General features: G+C 41.9%; 2 protein-coding genes across 21 annotated transcripts in view; one reads left to right on the forward strand and one right to left on the reverse strand.

Annotated features, from left to right (window-relative positions):
* The window catches only part of CCDC18 (coiled-coil domain containing 18), a gene marked incomplete at its 5' end in the record, with an annotated part of 112,471 nt that overhangs the window by 7,341 nt on the left and 82,861 nt on the right, over positions 1–22,269 (forward strand). For 6 of the 20 annotated variants that reach the window (XR_014774867.1, XM_084758753.1, XM_084758752.1 and 3 more), the window contains 5 exons: positions 15,622–15,995; positions 18,169–18,312; positions 18,745–18,919; positions 20,698–20,856; positions 21,973–22,079. Coding sequence is in view for 18 of the 20 variants with exons in the window: in XM_084758753.1 (XP_084614879.1) it covers positions 15,622–15,995; positions 18,169–18,312; positions 18,745–18,919; positions 20,698–20,856; positions 21,973–22,079 (959 nt within the window). Of the gene's footprint in view, positions 1–14,869; positions 15,186–15,621; positions 16,042–16,136; positions 16,303–16,672; positions 16,814–18,168; positions 18,313–18,744; positions 18,920–20,697; positions 20,857–21,972; positions 22,080–22,269 lie in introns of those variants that run through there. The other 14 variants (XM_084758737.1, XM_084758750.1, XM_084758738.1 and 11 more) reach the window with 13 other exon arrangements.
* On the reverse strand, positions 3,467–15,641 carry TMED5 (transmembrane p24 trafficking protein 5). The gene is made up of 4 exons (XM_084758794.1): positions 15,301–15,641; positions 12,472–12,569; positions 7,828–8,011; positions 3,467–6,608 (listed from the first exon to the last, which is right to left on the reverse strand). The coding sequence occupies exons 1-4, from the start codon at positions 15,490–15,492 to the stop codon at positions 6,390–6,392; spliced, it is 693 nt and encodes a 230-aa protein (XP_084614920.1). The 5' UTR covers positions 15,493–15,641; the 3' UTR covers positions 3,467–6,389.

The following is a 22,269-nucleotide window of genomic DNA, read 5'->3' on the forward strand; positions in this document are numbered from 1 at the left end:
AGCCCAGCCACGCCCTCTCTACAGAATAGTGAAACAAGTCACATTTGACTATCAAGTGTATGTGTTATGTCCTAATTCTGAGGTCTTTCTCAGCTTAAACATTCCAGGGGAAGGAGCCCTTAATGCTGATTTTTAAGTTACTTTTTACTACCTGTATGTCACAATTGCCGAGAATTCAGACCTTTGAAAAAGTGAAGTGTAGGTAGTTCACCTGTTGAGTCACAGAATGATAAATGACAGTATTTGGGAAACATAAGATTGTTCTTCCCATATCAATGCCTAATGATCACTTTTAAAAGATCCTGATGTGTTGGTGTGTGCCCCACTTACGTGTGTGCCCGCAGAGGTGAAGGCACAAAACTATTGACTTATTTTAAGAGTTTATGCAAACAGAAGCCACGTGTAAGTTTTCAGCAGGTGATGTGCTTTTAAGGCTCGTGGAGGTTGTTGCCATGTGTCACTGTGGCTTTCAGGGCTCAGATGTGTGGACAGTGCTTGCCTTACATGAGACGCCCTAGATTCTATCCCCAACACTAAAGGGTGATTCCCCAGCATTTCCAAAATTGCTTGAGTAGTAATTCATGCTATACATTTCTAGCACTTATTTCCTGGTTGAAAGACATCTGAACTGTCCAGCTGTTTGTTTGTTTGTTTTTGTTTTTCAAGACAAGGTTTCTCTACATAGCCCTGGCTATCCTGGAACTGGCTCTGTAGATCATGCTGGCCTCGAACTCACAGGGATGCGCCTGCCTCCTGAGCGCTGGGGTTAAAGGCGTGCGCCACCACGGCCGACCTACTCAGCCTTTTGGTATTACAAAGTCTCTTTGTCCATGTATGGGGAAGTTTTATTTAAATGTTTTTGTTTCTCACAAATAAATGCTCAGTGGTACAATGCTAGAGAGAGAGAGAGAGAGAGAGAGAGAGAGAGAGAGAGAGAGAGAGAGAGAGAGAGAGTGTGTGTGTGTGTGTGTGTATAAGCCACAGGACAACTTTGGTTAGTCAGTTCTCTTACATGTATGTCACAGGGACTGACCTCAGTTTGTTAGGTTTGCCCACTTGCGGCCATCATGCTAGTGCCATGTAGCCCTAGCTGTCCTGGGACTTGAACTCAGGTCTGCCTGCCTTTGTCTCCTGAGTGTGAGTCAGAGGGCTGGAGAGATGGCTCCGTGGTTAAGAGCAGTGGCTGTTCTTCCACAGGACTGGGGTTCAATTCCCAGCACCTACGTGGCAGCTCACAACTGTCTGTAACTCCAGCTTCAGGGGATCTGATACATTCACAACAATACACATAAAAAAAAAAATTAAGTAAAAAATTATTTTTTAAAAAAGTCCAACCAAAAAGCAAAAACCCCAGAAACAAAAAACAAAAAGCTCAGGAATATTTTCCAAAGTGGTTATATTTTAAATTCCACTAGCAGTATTTTAGAGATCCATATTGTCAAATTATTTTAAAAATTTATCTTTGACGCTCTAGATCTCAGCTTCCATCTACAAATGGCATTACTAGATTTCTTATTTTTGTTTTTCTTTAAATCAAAGGTAGAAAGGTTAGGTTTTGCTGGGTGTGGTGGCATATGCTTTTAATCCCAGCACTCCTGAGGCACAGGCAGTCAGAGTTAAGTTCCAGACCAGCCAGTAGACCTTTAAAAAAGACAGTGAAGAAACAAAAAGGCTAAGAGAGGGAGAGCTGGCCACTCCAGGGATGAACCCCCTTATTAGTTAGTTACTCAAAGTTTTAGTCCTGAAACCATACACACAAACAAAATTGAACTTAGCAGCTTCTAATGATATATTTGTGCATACGTACGTAGTCCATCTGTACAATAACAAGGGCTATTAGTTTGCGAGTGGAGGGACACAGGAAGGTTGGAGGCAGTTCTTGGAGGGGAAGGGAGGATAGGGAAGTGGCAGGTGATTTAATTCCATTTTAATTATGGTGGCACACGCCTGTAATCCCAGTACTCTGGAGGCAGAGGCAGGAGGATCTCTGAGTTTGAGGCCAGCCTGGTCTACAAAGTGAGTCCAGGACAGCCAGGGCTACACAGAGAAGCCCTGTCTCGAAAAACAGACAAACAAAACACAAACCTCCCAGGCACAGTGGTGCATGTCTTTAGTCCCAGCACTTGAGAGGCAGAGGCAGGCTTGTATTTGAGAATTTGAGGTTACCCTGGTCTATATAGTGAGTTCCAGGACTATTTAGAGAGGCCTATCATTCAACAAAAACAAATCAAACTAAAACGTATCTAATGTTGGGATACAGAAGTCACTTAATTCTCTGGAATCCACTGCCTAGCTAAGTGTAGCTAATCAGTGAGCCCCAGGTTTAGTGAGAGACCATTTATTGTCTCAGGGTAGAGAAAAATACCCAGTGGCCTCTGTGTCATACTCATTTATATGCACACCTACATACTACACCCACACACCCCAAAACAAAACCAAACCTTACAGGATTGTGGGATATTAAGTTCTAAGGGAGCTTGTGTCAGTGTTGCGTTACAGACTCCAACCACCCCCTTTATTGCTTCCTAGCTCTCTTCTCCCCAACCCTGCTTCTATAAGACACATCAATACATCTAATCTGGCAATAGCAAGGTTGTCATTATTATACTGTTGGTTCTTGAAAAACTTAAGAAGAAAAATTCATGCAGGCGTGGTGGTGCATGTCTTTAATCCCGGCAGAGGCAGAGGCAGAATGCTGGGATTAAACGTGTGTGCCACCACACCCGGCTTTTGTTGATTCTTTGAATCGGGGTGTGTGTAGCCCAGGCTGGCCTCCAGTTATGGATGTCCTCCCGTTTCTGGAGTGCTGGGATGGAAAACATGCCCCACCACACCTGCACTCACTGCAGTTTTAATAAGTACTTAAACAGATTTGTTCAAATGTAGGAGTGACCTGGAAGGAGTTTGGACTACCCAAGACCAGCTAGCCGGCTGGTTAATATTCCAGGACAACCTCCACATTATTTTGATCAGAGAGACTGTTTCCTGAGCCATATTCTAGGCTTAAAGAATGGCAGCCAACATTTTCCATGTATTAACTTCTGTATGCATTCATGTGGGTGCATGTGTTACACTATCTGGAGGTCAGAAGACAACTCTGCTCTCTCCTTCGCCCTTTACGTAGGAGGGTCCTGGGGACCGAGGTCAGGCTGTCAGGCTTGCGTGGCTTGTGGTTTGTCGCTGGTGCAAAACACAACCACTTCTTGGCGTAGAGGAGAGAGCAGCTCCCTGCCCCAGGTTCTGGGCAACCGACAGTCCTGGCTTGTCTAAATCGTGAGGGCCTTGTAGGTAAAGTATGTTTGGGCAGTGCAGAGACTGAGTGAGTGAGTACACTGGCAGCTCCAGAACAGAGCAGTAGGATACCAAAGCTTGGAGAGCGACGGGCTTTCAAAATGGGAAAGGAAAACAAGATAAAACATTTTTTTTAAAGCTTTAAGGACTAGACAACAATTTTAAGGCAGGTTGGTTAAGATTTCTTTGATTGTAACTTTTATTAGTTGTACAGAGCTCAGCACACAGTCTGTTGCTCATTTAAGATGACTCTTCACAAATATAGTGCAATATGAGCAACACTGTATTATTACACTCCAGAGGAAAAAAAGCATTACATGCTAAATTAATATGTTTTAAAATTTCAGACAAAGAATTTTCACTGGAGGTACAAAATTACAGGTACTTAGTTTAGGCTAATTTTAAGACATAATGTATAAAGGTAGATATACCTAAGTATATTTTGAGTTTTAATTTATTTCAACAATGTTTTCAAACAATTACCTTCTCTCCCCCTCCCCGCCAGGGTTTCTCTGTGTAGCCTTGGCTGTCCTGGACTCTCTTTGTAGACCAGGCTACTCACAGAGATCTGCCTGCCTCTGCCTCCTGAGTGCTGGGATTACAGGTTATTTACCTTTTTTAAATGGACATTCTTGTAGAAGAGCACACAATCCAAATGCAGCTCAGGAGGGCGCGCTCTAACCGACTGTTAGACCATGGCAGGGACTTACACAGGTAACAACAGGACAAAGCAGATCAAGTGACGGCTTACTTGATTTTAGTACAATTGAGAGAGTAACATCAAAAAACTCATATGAGGCAGAAAATACACATTTAAAAATAAACATTTTGGGGTTTTTTGCTTACAGTTTTACTTTTTTAGGACTAACAGGCAGCGTGGTTCTTAGTAACTCTTTTTTACTTTTGTCTATAAAAATAAAAATATCTTTAACATTCCTAAGTTATTTGTCTTTTCGATGCCATTTTAAATGGCAGGAAGTAACTGAATTAAAGATTTAAAAATCAGTGGCACAAATTACATACAAGATGATGTAAAAAATACAGTGTCAGGTAACCAATTAATAGCACAGTACAATATCAACTCTATCTAAGAGGTAGAATTCTTAATCACAGTCTTACAGGAAAGATGCAGTAGACGCTAGAGCACTCATTACCATTTGCGGAACCCACAGCTTGCTTCTCTTGTACTTAAAAGGCAGTGGGAAGGGAAGCTTTTATGTGTGGCCCTCACTGGCCTTCGTTGTACAGGTGTCGCAGGAGCCTTGCTGAGAGCCTGGAGTATCATCTAGATCAGTTACTCACATATGGCAATTATCTCTCTGAGTAGGGGAAAATTAACTTCTAGTCTCCCTCTGAGGGCCTGAGAAAAATACAGCATATCTCTGACCTACTCTGAGCATAAATTGTAAATGATCAGTATTTCTCTGGGTATCATGATTTCATATACGTGAGGTAGCAGGGTAGTGCAAGATCAGTAATGCTTAAAAAGAATTCTAGCAAGATACATACATAATACATACACATACATATGTGTTCACTACCCGGACTTGACTGTTTCCAACTGACAATACATTTATCAATACACTAAAGATGGGTGTGACTTAAATTGTTTCATGGTGAATAAGACTGTACTACAGATGGATAAACCAAAAGGCAGTGTTTTGTGTGTACTGGCGTTTCCGTATTAGATGCTTATAATTTGTTCTAATCCTTCAAAGTCAATGAGTAACCAGAGGTAATTTTGTGAGAGTTACAGTAAAGATGTAATAAATACATATACCCAGTGCTAAATCTTATGGTAGGATGTACATTTCATAAGATCTATCTGAATTTTTTATATTTTGAGACAAGGTTTCTGTGTAACCATGGCTGTACTGGACTTGCTCTGTAGACCAGGTTGGCCTTGAATTCGCAGATATCTGCCTGCCTCTGCCTCCCGAGTGTTGGAATTAAAGGCGTGCACCACCACTGCCCGGTTCCTATCTGAATATTTGATTCAAAACAGTATTTAGAAAATAATATCTATGACAAACACAGTTTCTTCCAGTGAATTTCAGATTGCCCTCCTTTTATCTCTGATTTCTACTAGGATTGGGATGGCAAGAAGACTCCATCTGATTCTAGATGTTACAGATGTATTAGCCTGAACTGTCAGATCTGGTATTCTCAAGTTTATTTCTTTTCTTTTCTTTTCTTTTTTTTCCTTTTTTGTTTCTGATATTTTGAGGATTTATAAAGGTGTTGTTTGTTTACACCAAAGTCACATCTTTTCATTGGTGTGTCCCTCACACCTGCTGGTGACAATGTATTATCAAAACCAATGGCTGGGTAGAAACCAACTTAACACTGTTGATGGGCACTATAAAAATACACTCACTTTATCTCTAATTTAATCTTAGCTACAGTCTAGAAAGAATGCATCTTATTCCTAAGCATCAACTCCCCTTTGTATACCGCATATAAGACTTCACATAAGAAATGCCATTTCAAAGAGAAAGACATTGGCTAATTTTTATGAGGAAAGAATGCCTTTCCAGTTTTCGTTATAAAACACCAGCTTTGGACCTGTAGACTCAGTATAAAACCAATACTTCTGGGTAATGTTTCACATTATATTTGGTTATAAAAATTATAAAAATATTTTTCAGTGTTATGCTTAATGTTTACTTTTTCAAAGAGATGTATGAGCAAAGAGCTGATCGACTCAGTCCGTCATCACGTAATTCTCAAATGATTTATAACCCCACATACTGGGAATGTCAATTTGTACCTGCCACATGAACAGAGAAAGTTCTCTGTAAAAGCAAACTGGTGGTGTGTTTATGAACATTGTTCACTTATGTAATTCATATATGATATCTTAGGAAAATAATTAATATGGCTTCATTCAATTAAATCTAAATTTTATGTTATCTTGTATCAAGTATAACTGGGCCAATATGGTCAACTGGACATAAGGTGAGGATTTTCCCTGCATATTAAACTTTACACCTTACAGTTAATTTCTGAATATGTTCGGGAAGGTGACTAACCATCTTGCCTGTAACCGTGTATTAGGATTTTCTACCTCTTCTATTCAATGTTAAGTAATCAAAGCTCTAAGTTCTACTTTTCCTCTTATCTTCAAATAGACTTTTCAGCATATAAACTTGAATGCCTGACACCACCACCATCACCATCAGATTAACCACAGACCAGAAGTTGACTCTGTCAAAGTTGCTCTCCTGGATGTTCCGATCCCGGGCTTCAAAAGCTCTCAGCAGAGTTTGTATGTGGCCGCTCTTGCTCAGTCTGGACTTGATGCTGTTGATGGATTCCTGGAGATAAATACAATAATTTTACTATTAAAAACACTAAGAACAAATTCCTTTAATAATAATATGCTTCATAAAAAATAATATGCTTCATGTCGTTTTCAAAATCAAAACTTTTAAAGTAGATGGAGATACAACGCAGATAAAGGACAGACATGACTGTGTCGCCAGCGCCTCCATGAGGGCACCAAATATGGCTGTGTCATCTGGGCCTACATGAGGTTATCAAATAGTAATGGTAACTAGATTTATGTAACAGAGGAATTAAAAATACCAGGAATTGAAGAACACAAGATCAAAGTACTTGAGCAGTACAGCACCAGGACTTTGGCTTTTTGTTTTGAAATAGGGATTCTTTCCTGACTGTCCTGGAACTCACTCTATTGACCAGGCTGGTCTCAAAGGCACTGAGAACCGCCTGCCTCTGCCTCCCAGGCGCTGGGATCACAGGCGTGCACCACCAGGACTTAATTGTGTATATATTATCTCTTTAAGTCCTGACAACAGTAAGACAGGTTTTCTTTTTTTTTTTATTTTTAAAAAAGATTTATTTATTTATTAAGCATACAGTGTTTTGCCTGCATGTATGCCTGCAGGCCAGAAGAGGGCACCAGACCTTATTATAGATGGTTGTGAGCCACCATGTGGTTGCTGAGAGTTGAACTCAGGACCTGTATCTTAACCTCTGAGCCATCTCTCCAGTCCTGTTTTTTATTTTTTTGCTTTTTGTTTTTTAATCATGAAGATTTTAAAAGGCCAGCTGGCAACTTTCCCGAATACATTGTGTGTGTATATTTTACTGTTTGAATGTTGGTCATGTCATTCAGGCAGGTCCAGTGTAATTACACACGTTGTGATGATAACAGCCACAAGCGTCTGCAGTGATGTAAGAGGCCATGGAGTGCCAGCAGACCATGCAGCGAGGAGTCTCAGGGCCTTCCAAGGGCTCAGCCCTGTCCAAGCAAGCCTGGGAAATTCCCTTCAGATTTGTGAGAAAATACGATTATTTTGTGGTTTATTTTTTAAATTGCACAGCTTCTCAAAAAAAGTGCTTTTATGATAGGATTCACTTGAGATACACAATTTGAAAACTCTACTAAAAGGGTAAACATAAGCTAACATTGAGACTTGAAATGAGAAAAAAAAAATGGCAAAAAGAATAGTTTTGGGGACTAAGCATGCTGGTTCAGCCAGGCCGTAGTGCTTGCTAACAGCCGCTCACCAGGATGTCCTCCAGCTTCATCTCCAGGACGTCTGTGCCGCTGATGTACTTCTTCCACTCCTCTTGCTCCTGAACTTCTTCTCCCATGTTATCCAGGATCAACTCAAAGAAAATTACCTTCTCGGAAATGGTGCTGAACGTGTTATCAAAGCAGAACATGTAGTCACCGACTTCGGTCTCCACACTACATGAGAAAGGCGCAGTGTTAGCACTTTGCGCTTCCTGCTGGGAAGCAACCCGAGTACACATTTTCAAGAACTTGCAAGTCACACACACTTGGAATTTACTTGGCCAGTTATTGTTAAATTATCTATTTTTTAGGGGTGGGTGGGGTTGGGGAAAAATAGGATTCAAAGCTGATATAAATGATAAATTATAGTAAGCTTTAATATTCATACTTTGGAATCTTAGCCATATGCAGACGTAACAAGCAACTTACCCTTCAATTGCTTAAACTGAGTTTTGTTTAGTTTTCAAAAGCAGTGACTGTTGGACCTGCAGAGATGGCTCAGTGGTTACAAGCTCTTGCTACTCTTGCAGAGGGCTACAGTTAGGGCCCAGCACCCACCAAGGAGCTCACACCTGCCTCCAGTTACAGTGTTAAGAGATACGACATCAAAAAAAAAAAAAAAAAAAAAAAAAAAAGGAGAGATATGACATCTTTTTCTGACCTGGACAGGCCACACACACACTTTATTTATTTATTTATTTATTTTGGTTTCTGGAGACAGGGTTTCTCTGTGTAACCTTCGCTGTCCTGGGTTTGCTTTGTAGACCAGGCTGGCCTTGAACTCACAGAGATCCAACTGCCTCTGTCTCCCTGAGTGCTGGGATTACAGGTATGTGCCACAGCGCCTGCCTAACTTTTTTTTTTTAAAAATCAGTGATTGTACAAAGGATTTTCAGGTTCCCAACACATTAAATATATCCTAGCACTATGGAGGCAGAGGCAGGCTGATCACTGTGAGTTTCGAGGCCAGCCTCTACAAAGCAAGTCCAGGACAGCCAGGGCTACACAGAGGAACCCTGTCTCGGAAAAAAACCAAACCAAACATATTCTTTTTTTTTTTTAAAGATTTATTTATTATGTATACAGTATGCGTCAGATAACATTATAGATGGTTGTGAGCCACCATGTAGTTGCTGGGAATTGAACTCATGACCTCTGGAAGAGTAGTCAGTGCTCTTAACCCCTGAGCCATCTCTCCAGCCCTCAAACGTATTCTTAAAATACATTTTACAGAGATAAAAAATAAGGTCTATAGCCAATAACTGTCACTTTACTCTGTGGGATTATCTGTCCTGAATAAATGCCATGTGCATCTAAATTGAACTAACCTTTTTTTAGTCTTGATGGCCACTGTGGCTTGTATCTATAACCCTGGAATTCAGAGGTCTCAGAAGGCCTGCTATGATTTTGAGGCCAGTCTACGATATAGTGTGAAACTATGTAGTATTACACTATGTAGCCCTGCTGGCTTGACACTAGCTATGTAGACCATGCTGGCCCTGAACTTACAGACATGCATGCCTCCTGAGTATTGAGATTAAAGGGGACCCCCAGGGCCCCCAACAAAAAAAATCCTTATTACCTTCACAGTAGTTGACTTGGCCAGAGGTAATTTAGCGAAATGGTTTGTTTTCTTTTTCCTTTTTGCCACTGTTTTTGAAACAGGGTTTCTCTGTGTTACCCGGGCTGTCCTAGAACTCATTCTGTAGACCAGGCTAAACTCCCATCCCCAGAGTTCTGCCTGTGTCTGCCTCCCATCTGTTGGGACTAAATGACAATAAATGGGCTAAACCTCTGAAACTGTAAGCCAGCACTAATTGAATGTTTTCCTTTATAAGTGTTGCCATGGTCATGGTGTCTCTTCACAGCAAGACAGTCACCATCAACTCAAATCTCTGAAACCACAAAATAAACCTTTATTTCCTTTAAGTTGACTTTCCCAGATACTTTGTTACAGCCTAGCAAATACTGTGAACAGAGTAGGGAACACCTTTAGAATGCAAGAAAGAAATGGTTATTTCCTGAGAAAAACTGTCACAGTCTATATCAACATATGTATTTACTGTTACAGTAGCCGTGAGACAGTGCGCATGGAGCCCCTGCTCACAGGCTGCACGCAGCAGGGGACGCTGTGAATGAGCCTCCACACAAAACAGGGACTTGCTAAGAAAACATTTTTCTTTTTTTGGTTTTTTGAGGCAGGGTTTCTCTGCGTAGCCCTAGCTGTCCTGGACTCAGTCTGTAGACCAGGCTGGCCTGGAACTCAGAGATCCTCCTATCTGCCTCCTAAGGTACTGGTATTAAAGGCATGCCACCACTGCCTGGCTAGTTTTTATTTTAATAATTACAATGATAAGGCATCTTTTGCTGTGGTACTTTTTTTTGTTTTGTTTTTGAGACGGTTTCTCTGTGTAGCCCTGGCTGTCCTGGACTCAATTTGTAGACCAGGCTGGCCTTAACCTTACAGTGATCTGCCTCCCCAAGTGCTGGGATTAAAGGCATATGCCGCCACCGCCAACTTTATATACATTTATCTTTAGTCCTCTGTTTTTCTGAAGAATTAAATAAAACTAGTTTATATTTTAGTATTTAATTTTAGAAGTTATTCAACCCTTCATTAATTATGTTATATACTGGAAAAAATAATATCTGGACTACTAGTAGTTAATATTAATTTCCTATATACAAAGTAAATGTTAACTTTCACTGAAATAAATTTCAAAAACATTAATGATTTTAATCATTTCACTTGTTGAAAATATAACTTGAATGATTTAAAAGCTAATTATATCATTATATCTCATATAAACTATACATATTTAATTGACATATATGCACATAAGTTACAAGTTACTCAGGAAACAGTTATGATGAAATTTACAGCATTATAAATTTTAATTTGTTTCAAATGAAGTTTGGTTTTACTTGAACTCTACTTAGCTTTTTAAAAAGTAAACTATAGCTGGGCGTGGTGGCGCACGCCTTTAATCCCAGCACTTGGGAGGCAGAGGCAGGCGGATCGCTGTGAGTTCGAGGCCAGCCTGGTCTACAAAGTAAGTCCAGGACAGCCAAGGCCACACAGAGAGACCCTGTCTCGAAAAACCAAAATAAATAAATAAATAAATAAATAAAAATAAATAAAAAGAAAAGAAAAATAAAATAGAAAGTAAACTATAGATTCCTTCTCTACTGTGTGTGTATACATACACACATGCACTGTGTCTGGTCCCTTGGAACTGGAGTTGTGGTTTTGAGCCACCATGTGGGTCCTGGGAGCCACTTCTAAGGATCTGATACTGAGTTCTGGCTTCTGTGGGTACCTGTTATGCAAGTGGATGGGCCTGGTGGGGGATGGGCTGATGTAATTTGATGCTAATTACTGGTTGCTGTCTGACCCACCTTTTGCTTAAAAAAGGCCATCCCACCTGGGCAGGGCAGGAGCTAGGTGGGGCTAGGAGAGAGGGAATTCTGGGAAGAAGGAAGGACTGCCACCAGGAGAAGGAGGGAGACCCGAGGGGAGGAGAGGAGGCCGCCATGGGTTAGCTGGAGGAGAAGCACATGGCCAGCGTGGATGGAGAATCCAGCCCAGATGAAGAACATGAGCAAGTATTTGGGATAATGGATGGGAGGCAGCGTGATAGAAGTTGTTAGAAGCAGATGGATGGGGTTGAGGCAGGGATCCCATGCCTGCCCCACTATGGGAGGTCGTTTAGAGGATTGATGTCTGCCCTGCCCCAGGTTAACTAATTTGAATTACGACTTTAAATTGAAACAATACAAGGTACAGAGTACATAGTTAAAAGACGTTATCACTTCTAAGTTATTAGCTTAGTATCAATATGTATGTCCTCTCCCTAAGGAAACGTGTGCCCAGCACCTGTGTGCCAGGACATTTTTTCCTATTCTATTCTCCTTCCCGCTACCTGGAATCTTTTGAAATACTCCATTTCTCTGTAGGCCATAGTACGACTTATTAGCTAATGATCTAGTGATGTCTCTTTTAATAAGTGGACGTGAAGCAGAACTACTCGGCCAGGGACCGTCCCGGCTGCAGTCCCGGGCCAGGGTCGCATAGCAACCACTGTTGCGCTTGTGGAGTCCATCCTGGGAGTGAAATGCAGTTAGAGAGAATTAGGAAATAGCTCCCAGCAAAGAGAGTTTTGAAATTGCAGTTTCTGCTGGCAGGAATATCCACCCCAGCCCAGGACACTCTCCCCTTTTCGGGGGCCCTAGGTCTCAGACCTACGTAGTAACTGTCACACAGCCTCCGCTGGAGAGCGGCAATAAGCCGAGACTCTAGTTTCAAACAAACTAAACATGAAAGAGTAAATTGAATGGAAGATGCCTTAGTGTAGAAAATGGCCCAACTATAAAAGATTGTTTGAAGTTATACAGTTATATGATACTGATAAATAGTGACGAATGTATTAAAAACTGATTTTCTCCATCTTTAGCCAAAAGGCATGGTGGTGTACATCTGTAATTCCAGCACTTAGGCTAAGGTAAAAGGGTTGTCGCAAGTTCCAAGCCAGCCAGAGACAGACAGACAGACAGACAGACAGACAGACAGACAGACACACACACACACACACACACACACACACACACACGTCTCAAACAAGCAATCAACTTACGTGTGAACACCATCTGTTTTTCTTTGCTCATAAACTAAGGTCCTGCCCTCTGGAGAGGTGAGGTGGAAATCAATATCTAATTCTGCTCCATCTAAAACCTATAGGACAGAAAAATATACATTATAAACCCTGAAAATAGAAAGTTCTATAAAATAAATCATGTGATGCAAAGGTTTGTAAAAGAATATCTATCCATCCATCCATCCACCTATCTATCTATCTACCTGACACAGTATCTCTTTATGTGGCCCTGGCTGTCTTGCTGGTGTCACTATGTACACCAGACTTGCCCTGCCTCTGCCGCCTTCAGAGTGCTGGGATTAAAGGCATGCACTGTCATGCGCTGCCAGAGATTGACATTCTCCAATGTGCTCCAACTTACTTTTTTTTTTTAAGATGTGTTTATTTAATGTATATGAGTGCTCTATCTGTATGTATCACTACGTGCCAGAAGAGGGCACCAGATGTCATTACAGATGGCTGTGATGCACCATGTGGTTGCTGGGAATTGAACTTAGGACCCCTAGAAGAGCAGTCAATACCCTTAACTTCTGTGCCATCTCGCCAGCCTCCCAACTTTTTGAAACAGGGTCTCATTACATAGCCCAGGTTGGTCTTGGACTTGTCATCTTCCTCCCCTTAGCCTCCTGAATTTTTACAATTACCAGCATACGGCATCAAGCCTGCTTTGTTTGTTTCTTTCTTTTTGCTTACCCCTTCCCCCTCCATCCATCCTGCTTTCAATGAAATTTTTTATTATTAAAAATTATTTTCTCATCCAGACTTTCACTAATGCCATAGTTGGTTCCTCTGTGTCTATTTTTGTTTTCTTTAAACCTGCCTTTCACAGTCTACCTAGCATTCTTCTTACAGGGAAAAGGTATTTATTATCTAAATTCAATGCCATGGGATACATAGTGAAAGCTTGTCTCAAAAAAGACCAACTATAGGGACCCAATCACAACCAACCAAAAAACCCCCCAACCCAAACACCTGCCTATGAGCCCTAAAACTGGAGGACAAGGATTTTCTCTTTGCTCCTCCTTTGCATACACTAACTGTTCAGTAAATGGTAAACTTTTGCTCACAAGTGGAACTCAAGAAATACGATGCTGTAATCTCATGCATGATTTTAGATACTTCCTGTACTCACTGTAAACTATAAATAATCCTAAAGGTTCTTCATATAAAAATTCCACATAAACTTAAAAAAAAAGGGATTTAATAAGTGTATCTGTGCACCAACGGCATGCAGTAACTGTTGAGCTATCACTCTAGCACACTACATAAATTTTATTCTGCTCTATACCAAATAGCATTTGGAACTTAAGTTGGAAAGAAAAAAGCTTCAATGATAAAACACATCAGCTTACATTTTGGTGCACTGCTATCTGGACACACTGAAATATGTTTGGCAGAACTAGTAAGTTTTTAGGAAATTACCGGGGAGAATGAGTGTGGAGGAACCAGCCCCCTTAAGGACCCCCATTAAAGCCCAAGTCTGGGAAAATGTAAAAGTCGGCCTACCCAGTCCTCCCTTAAAGACCCCCATTAAGGCCAAAGCATGTACATTTCTAGTGAGTCCAGCTTGAACCAAGGACAGACAGATATCAGATCACTGTATGTGTGTGGCAGGGACAGCAAAAACTTCCTTGAAGAGTCCAACTTGACTCAAGGTCTCAGTCTGTGCTCAGAGTCCAGCTGGACTCAAGGACAACCAGCTGTGTTTAAAATTTCCACTACCCCTCCCCAACTAAAAAAGCTAAACGTCCCCTGTGACTGCTTGAACCAATCTTTCCCATAGGTCAGCTTGCCCCTCCATCCATTATCCAACCACCAAACGCCAAGACTTGTAACTCCCTGCTTGCAGCTTTTCTGCCCAAATGCCAACCAATCACATACTGTAAAACTCATTTCTTTGTCTAAAACCTATAAAAGGCCTGTGCCTCTGTTTCTCGGCGTCTGCAGCTTGAAAGAGCTGGACAGACCCCAGCGCGATGGCTCAATAAATTACTATTCCTATGCATTTGCATCGACAATGGACTCCGTCTCTTAGTGGGGATAGACTAGAGATCTCTCTAGAGGTCTCAGTCTTACAAGTGCATAAATTAAGGCACTTCTTTCTACTACGGTATTCTGCCGATAGCAAAAAGAAAACAGACGCAGGAAGAACGCTGACAAAGTTCAAGGAAAGGCCATCAAGTTTTAATATACGGTTTTCTTATTTGATTTGGAAGTAATGGCTATACAGCTAGGATGGAAATGTACCTTTAAAACGGCAACAGCTCTTTTCAATACATTTCAAGATCTGACTTAGCTACAATTCAAAACTCCTTAACTGAGCCGGGCTTGGCGGCGCACGGGGAGGAGGCGGCAGGCAGAGCGATGTGAGTTCGAGGCCAGCCTGGCCTACAAAGCGAGTCCAGGACAGCCAAGGCTAACACAGAGAGACCCAGTCTTTTAAAACAAACTCCCTCACTAAAGCAAGCAAACACCGTGACGGTCCTGTCATATTGGAATCTGGTGACACTGGTGAGCGTGATTCAAACGAGCGTCATCTTTTCGTCCAATAATAAAAAAGGAACGTGTATCAACCCCTCACGGCGAAATTCTCAGAACTGCAGCGCACGCTCGCCAGCTAGAAAAGCTAAGGGTGAATCAAGAAACCGAGCGACGCCACTGACGTCGCCGGTGCGGGCCGAGGAGGAGGGAGGGTGGGTGTCAATTTTAGGACTGGCCAAACTCGAGTTCCAGGTTCCCAGGCTCGCCGCGCCTCGCCCCGTGCGCCTGCGCCGGGCCCCGCCAAGGCCTCCTCCCCACGGCGCTCACCTGGTACTCGATCTCCAGCGAGGCCTTCGGGGGCATGGGCTGGTAGAAGCACTCCTTCTGGCCGGCCGGCAGCGTGAAGGTGAAGTCACTGTCCAGAGAGGGCGTGAAGCCGGCTGCCCCCCGCGGCAGCGCCAGGGGCAGAGCGGCCAGCAGGAGCACCGGCAACGGCGGCCGGATGCTGCCGCCGCCCATCCCTGGGGGTCTCCAACTGGAAGTAGGGTGCTTGGCGCCTCCGCTTTGAAATCCCGAGTCCGAGGGGAGGGGGAGGGCGGCGGCGGCGGCTCGCTCTCCTCCTCTCAGCAGGAAGCTCAGTTCTCCTCCATGCTGGGTGAGGGCGGAGCCTATCTGCTCCCTTCTGTGTTTCCCGTCCGGCCGGCACACTGGAGCCACAGGTTTTGGCTTCCCCTACGCAGACACCAATCGGCGTCGGCAGCGGTCATGCTGGGAAATGTAGTCCGACCGCGGGCTCGGGCGTGCGGCGCTCCCGCACGGCCCAGCCTCATTTCCCGGCACGCCCCGCGCTCCGGCGTCGCGTTGCGCATCCGGCGTGGGGGCGGGTCCCAACGGCCGCCGCGGCGGTTCGAACTCGGCGCGTCGGAGGTTCGCCGGTCCTCCGGTTCGTGCGTCAGAGGCTTCCATGTCTTTGGGCTGCGGGAGTGTCCCAGGCTTCCGAGCGCAGAGGAGCCTCGCGGCCGGTGCGCGGTGGTCTGGGGTCGCTTCACCCCGGCCGCGACCCGGGTGGTGAGCAGATGGCTCCCTCACAGGAGCATGTTGCTTTCTCTGAGGCGAATTCGGAAAGGAGGATGCCAGATTTTGCTCTGCTCCCTTCAGGCGGACGGAGGACCTCTTTCTCGAAATAAATTGCTATATATAGAACTATGTACTCTTTCCCAAGCGAGAGATCCTGTCACAGGATTTTCTAGAGTATGAAGTGCGTGTCCTTTACTTGATGAGTGTGCCTGTGTCCACGTAGAAGTCATTTTCCGCTAGGTTTGAGGATAGGTAAGATGGTAAGACAGGTAAATGGCCCCCAGGAAAACGAGGGTGTTTTGAATACGAGACGTAGTCATTGCTCCTTTACAACGGCTGGAAAGGCCGGGCGTGGTGGCGCACGCCTTTAATCCCAGCACTCGGGAGGCAGAGGCAGATGGATGGCTGTGAGTTCGAGGCCAGCCTGGTCTACAAAGTGAGTCTAGGACAGCCAAGGCTACACAGAGAAACCCTGTCTCAAAAAAACAAACAAACAAAAAATTCATGTATCGCTGAACGGAAAAACCTGACTTAAACAGTGTCTCATTCAGTACTGAACAGCATTTTTTTAGTCTAAATTTTCTTCTTTTTTTCTCCTTCATTACCCTGTATAAAATTGGAGGGGGTGTTTAATAGATGTGAGGCCCTGAGCCACCAACTGACTGAAGGTCTTCGAATTTAAGCAGGAGCAAATTCGAATGTAGAAACGTTTGTATCCACAAAACGCCTCATTTAATTGCAGGCCTCGGCTTTTCCCGCTAAGGTGAGAGTTTTTATTAATCCACCCCACTCCTGAGATATTTGAGTGGGAAATTAAATGTACCAAACTATTTTACCTGAATAGGGGAGGGAGAAGGCAGTTTATTCATTTATGCATTCAAAATACTGAGCCTTCCTAAATACGTTACACGCAAGTATAATACATGGGCATTACAACATTGGTAGCCCAAATTTTAAGAAGGACAATCAGTGAAAGAGGCTACAGTGAAAAAAGTTAAATGGAATATGAAAGAGAAGTGAAATTGTAAGATTATGCAGGAAGTTCTTAGCAGGAATAGAAATTCTGAAGCTTTTTAGTTTTTATTTGTTTTTTATTTTTATTTTTTATTTTTCGAAACAGGCGTTCACTGTGTAGCCCTGACTGTTCTAGAACTCACAGAGATCCTCCTGCTTCTGCCTCCTGAGGTGTTAGGGTAAAGGTGTGTTACCACACTAGACCTTATGCTGTGACTTTAAAAATATTAATTTTACTTTGTGTGTGTGTGTTTGGGAAACTTCTGAAACTGGAGCCACCATGTGGGTGTTCAGAATAGCAATAACAACCCTTTGAAAGTGCAGTCAATTCCTTTAAACTCTGAGCCATCTTTCCAGCCTGTCACAATTTTCTTTTATGGCTAAGAGACTTAGTTTCATAACCCTAGAGAGGCCTGCTCACCAGTTGATGCAACAGAAGTTCACTCTATGTAGTTCTGTGAGTTGTATCACTAAATGTCTTTTTTGTTTTGTTTGCTAGTTTTTACACAGTGTCTCACTACATAGATCTGGCTGACTTTGAGCTCACAAAGACCTACTTGTTCCTACTTCCTAAGTGCTAAGACTAAAGGAAGGTAGCCATATCCATCTTCTAAATCCATTTGATCTGTGGTTATGGCCTGTGAGTGTGAGTGGTTATAAATGTGAAAACTACTGTGAATGGGACAGGAAATTACTCACCTGGTAAACAACACATGACTGTAGTGGCAGCGTCAGTTGCCGAGGGCTTATACCATTAAATTCTTACACTTCCTATTGAAGTTAATTAGAAAACTGTACCTTGATTTAAATCTTAGATTCACCCTCTAAAATTTGTGTCTTTGAGCAAATTCACTTTAAAAATATATTACATGAATGTGTGTGTGTGTGTGTGCACACATATGAGTGTGGCAGTTGAGGGATAACTTGTAGGGATTGGCTCTCTCCTTTGACCTGTTGTCCTGAGGAACAAACTCAGGTTGTCAGTCTTGGTGCTAAAGTCTTTCACTGTTTCCTCTTAAGTTTTATTCCTGTGAGAATATTTTGGTTGATACCACAGAATCTTCAGGCAAACTACAAGAAATGTCTTTTCTGTTCTTTTGTTAGGGAGATGGAACGTAGCCCATCAGGCTGCTATAGTAAAGGCAAGTACAACGAGGAGGAGAGTTTGCTTGCAGACGTTGCTTCATTAAGACATGAGCTGAAAATAACAGAATGGAGTTTGCAGAATTTAGGTGAAGAATTATCCAGGCAAGGAAATAAAATCACATGTATAAATTAAAAGCATTAATTTATAATTGTAAAATGGCTAGATTTCATTGTATGTTATGTTTAGTATGCCGCTGGACTAAGGCATACTTTTCTGTTCCTTTTTAATACAATATAGTTTGTAAAAATGGAAACATTAACATTTATATATTAAAAGTCCATCTTTAATATGTCAAGAATCAATATAAAACATGTATCCAGAATGTTATTAATTTTTCACTATTGTAGCTGCATTTTTACACATACAGTAAAGAGATTCAGGAAACTTAATTGTTCATGAAAACTAACCTAGATTTACTGTATGGGACACTCTGATGTTCATAACTATGGATCTAAGTTCTAATTATTTTCTTACATGAAGAAATTTGTGGTAAAAAACTATGGCAGAACTGAAATTATTTTTTCTTTGTTCAGCAGTGTTAGTCCAAGTGAAAATTCTGATTATGTGTGCACTCCTTCAAGATCTGAAAGGCTTATTTTGGAGGAACTTACCCAATCTAGCCGCCTGGGACATTTGAATTACCCACCTTACAAGAAAGTGTGTAAAACATCTGGTAGTACTGATTTTCAAAAGAAACCAAGAGATAAGGTTATTATTTTAAACCCTGATTATTTAAAATCATTTTCTTTACATATCTTATTCATGCTTTTGCACTATCGTCTTTTACTATGGTCTTTGAGATTGGGATATAGTTGTTCTTTTAGAATATTACTATGTGTGGATGAGTATTCGCCTGCTGCCCTGTGGTGGAGGTCAGAAGAGGGTGCTGGGCCCCTGACGCGGGGCTTGTCAACAGTGACTTCAGTTGTGAGCTTCTGTGTGGGTGCCAGAAATGGAACCCAGGTCCTTGAGAAGAGTAACCAGTGCTCTTGATTGCTGAGCCGTCCTCCTGGCTCCAACTTTGTTCCTTTTATGGCCTAACTTTTTATTCAATGACAACTTCATAGTTTAGAGGAGAACTAAGTTTTAAAAACACAGTTAAGAGGTTTTCAATGGGGGCTGGAGAGATGGTTCCGAGGTTAAGAGCATTGTCTGTTCTTCTAAAGGTCCTGAGTTCGATTCCCAGCAACCACATGGTGACTCACAACCATCTATAATGAGATCTGGTGCTCTCTTCTGGCCTGTAGGCACACATGGGGGCAGAGTACTGTATAAATAATAAATAAAAAAAATATTTTTTACAAAGTTTTTCAATGTGTCCAGCTGTGGTGGTGCACACCTTTAATCCCAGCACCCTAGAGGCAGAGGCAGGTGGATCTCTGTGAGTTCGAGGCCAGCCTGGTCTACAAAGCAAGTCCAGGACAGCCAAGGCTACACAGAAACCTTGTCTCAAGAAACCAAACCAAAACAAAACAAAAAAAGTTTTTAACGTATTTATTGTGTAGAAATTGCCAGTAAATATTATTTAATAAATAAAAACATAAAATGTTAGTTTTTGTATAAAGAGGAAAGGCAAGTGAGTAATTACTTACATGCATCTAGAGTCACCAGACAACTAAAAGTTTTACTATAAAGTTATAATAAAAAGCCAGGCATGGTAGTGGCTCATGCCCATAATCCTAGTACTTGGAACACTGAGGCAGGAGGATTGCTGTGAGTTCCAGGACAGCCTGGCCTTGTATCAAACAACCAAACTAACAAACAAAAAGGCTGAGAATATAATTCGGTTGGTAGAGTGCTTGCTTAGTAGCCATGGGCCTTGGGTTTGGCTTTGAGCACCTCATAAGCTGAACATGGTGACCCTGGAAGGAGGGTCAGAAGTTGAGGGTCACCCTGGACTGTGTAGGGAGGTTGAGGTCAGCTTCACTCAGAGAATCTGTCTCAAAAGAAAGAAAAAGTTAATGTGTAAAGCAGCTGCAAAAGAAGGCAGGAGTTTTTGTTGTTGTTTTTTGTTTTTCTTTTGAGAAAGGGTTTTGCTGTATATCAGTCCAGGCTGTCATGGACTCGCTTTGTAGGCCAGGCTAGCCTGGAACTCTTAAGAGATCCGCCTGCCTCTGCCTCCCGAGTGCTGGGATTACAGGTGTGCACCACTGTGCCACCCATTCCAGGATATGATTTTATATGCTTTCTCTCTGTCTTTTTTTGTTTTTGTTTTTCGAGACAGGGTTTCTCTATGTAGTCTTGGCTGTATTAGAGTTACTTTGTAGCCCAGGCTGGCCTTGAACTCACAGCGATCCACCTGCCTCTGCTTCTCTGAGTGCCGGGATTACTATGAGAAGAAAAGAATGTTGTCTCACACACGTTTTATCAATACTAATACTCAATGTCCTGAGTTGTTCAATAATTTTAATAGCAGTTATTGCCATTTTTTGTTATATATAAACATCAAGGAATTTAATGTACCTTGTTTTTTTCTTTATTTTCAGGTGCCTTTTCCATCTGCTTGTGTGGATCATGAGATTAAAAGCCTTCGAGAAAAGCTTAATAAACTCAGGCAGCAGAATGCGTGTTTGGTCACACAGAATCATTCTTTAATGACTAAAATAGAATCTGTCCACTTTGAATTGACACAATCTAAAGCAAAAGTATGTCTTGATATATTAAGAGAATATTTATAATATTTTATGATTTATAGTTGGAAAATATTTATATTGCTTGTCTAGTAGGTAGAAATTTCTATATGCTAGTTGAATATTACAAGGATTAAAAAAATCATTATATCTGAAGATAATTTAAGAGAACGTTTAACTTTTTCATTTAGATAAATTAACTTCTTAAAATCTTATTGTTGGAAACTTAAAAAGCAGCAAAAGACGAGACAGGGAGTAGAAACCTGGGGCAATGCCTTTGTATTGATCCCGTTATGTATCTCTCACCATCATCTCTGAGGCCTTTGTCAGTGTCTTCATATAATAAGCATCCTACTTTTACCTTGCTGTTGGTGTTCTGGGAGTGGGAAAAGGGATGGCAGTGACGCTGTACCATCTTTTCTTTTTTTCTCCGGGATGTCTTTCCTGTTCCTGACTCTATGTTCTAAGCTGACTTTTCAAGCATAAGCAGTTCTTATTGATATTTTGATTATTGACTAAGATTAATTCTCCACCATTTATAGTATGGATTTCTTCGCTGGCTGTAGGGTTATTATGCTTTTCTGAGTTATGTAGATTTTATTAAGCATGCTTTCTAAAATCAGTTTTTAAGTCATAAAAATTATATATATATATAATATATATACACCTAATTTTCCACGTTGGTCATATATATAAAATCTAAATTATGTGAAATTAATCTTCCTGGATGATATTAAGAATTGTTATATGAGTTTACCCCAAGTATACTGAGCTATGTGAGAGTAGTGGCAGGTCAGAGGCCGAGCCTGGCTGTGATGGTGGTGTGTACATATAAAAGGCTGAGCCTGGCTGTGATGGTGGTGTATACATATAAAAGGCCGAGCCTGGCTGTGATGGTGGTGTGTACATATAAAAGGCCGAGCCTGGCTGTGATGGTGGTGTGTACATATAAAAGGCCGAGCCTGGCTGTGATGGTGGTGTATACATATAAAAGCTGATCAAAAGAACAGATAAGATGGTTTTTTCATTTAGCCAGTGACTGAGGAGTTCTATTGAACCTTCTCCTCTGTCAAGGAAAGACTAAGATCTAGTTCCTGAAACAGTGCTATAAAAGTTGCCTTTATGTTTTAGATGTCTTTGCTTGAGTCTGTGCAAGAGCAGGCAGCCAACATCCCAATCTTAGAAGAGCAGATTATAAATTTGGAAGCAGAAGTTTCAGCTCAAGATAAAGTTTTGAGGTAAATACACTGTGTAGCTTGAAATTTTTTATTTTTTATTTTATTTATTTTTGAGTTTTTGAGACAGAGTTTCTCTGTGTAGCCTTGGCTGTCCTGGATCCGCTTCGTAGACCAGGCTGACCTCGAACTCACAGAGATCCGCCTGCCTCTGCCTCCCGAGTGCTGGGATTAAAGGTGTGCACGACCATGC

This window comes from Acomys minous (genome assembly GCF_964271855.1).
Source record: "Acomys minous genome assembly, chromosome: 15".
NCBI lineage: Eukaryota > Metazoa > Chordata > Mammalia > Rodentia > Muridae > Acomys > Acomys minous.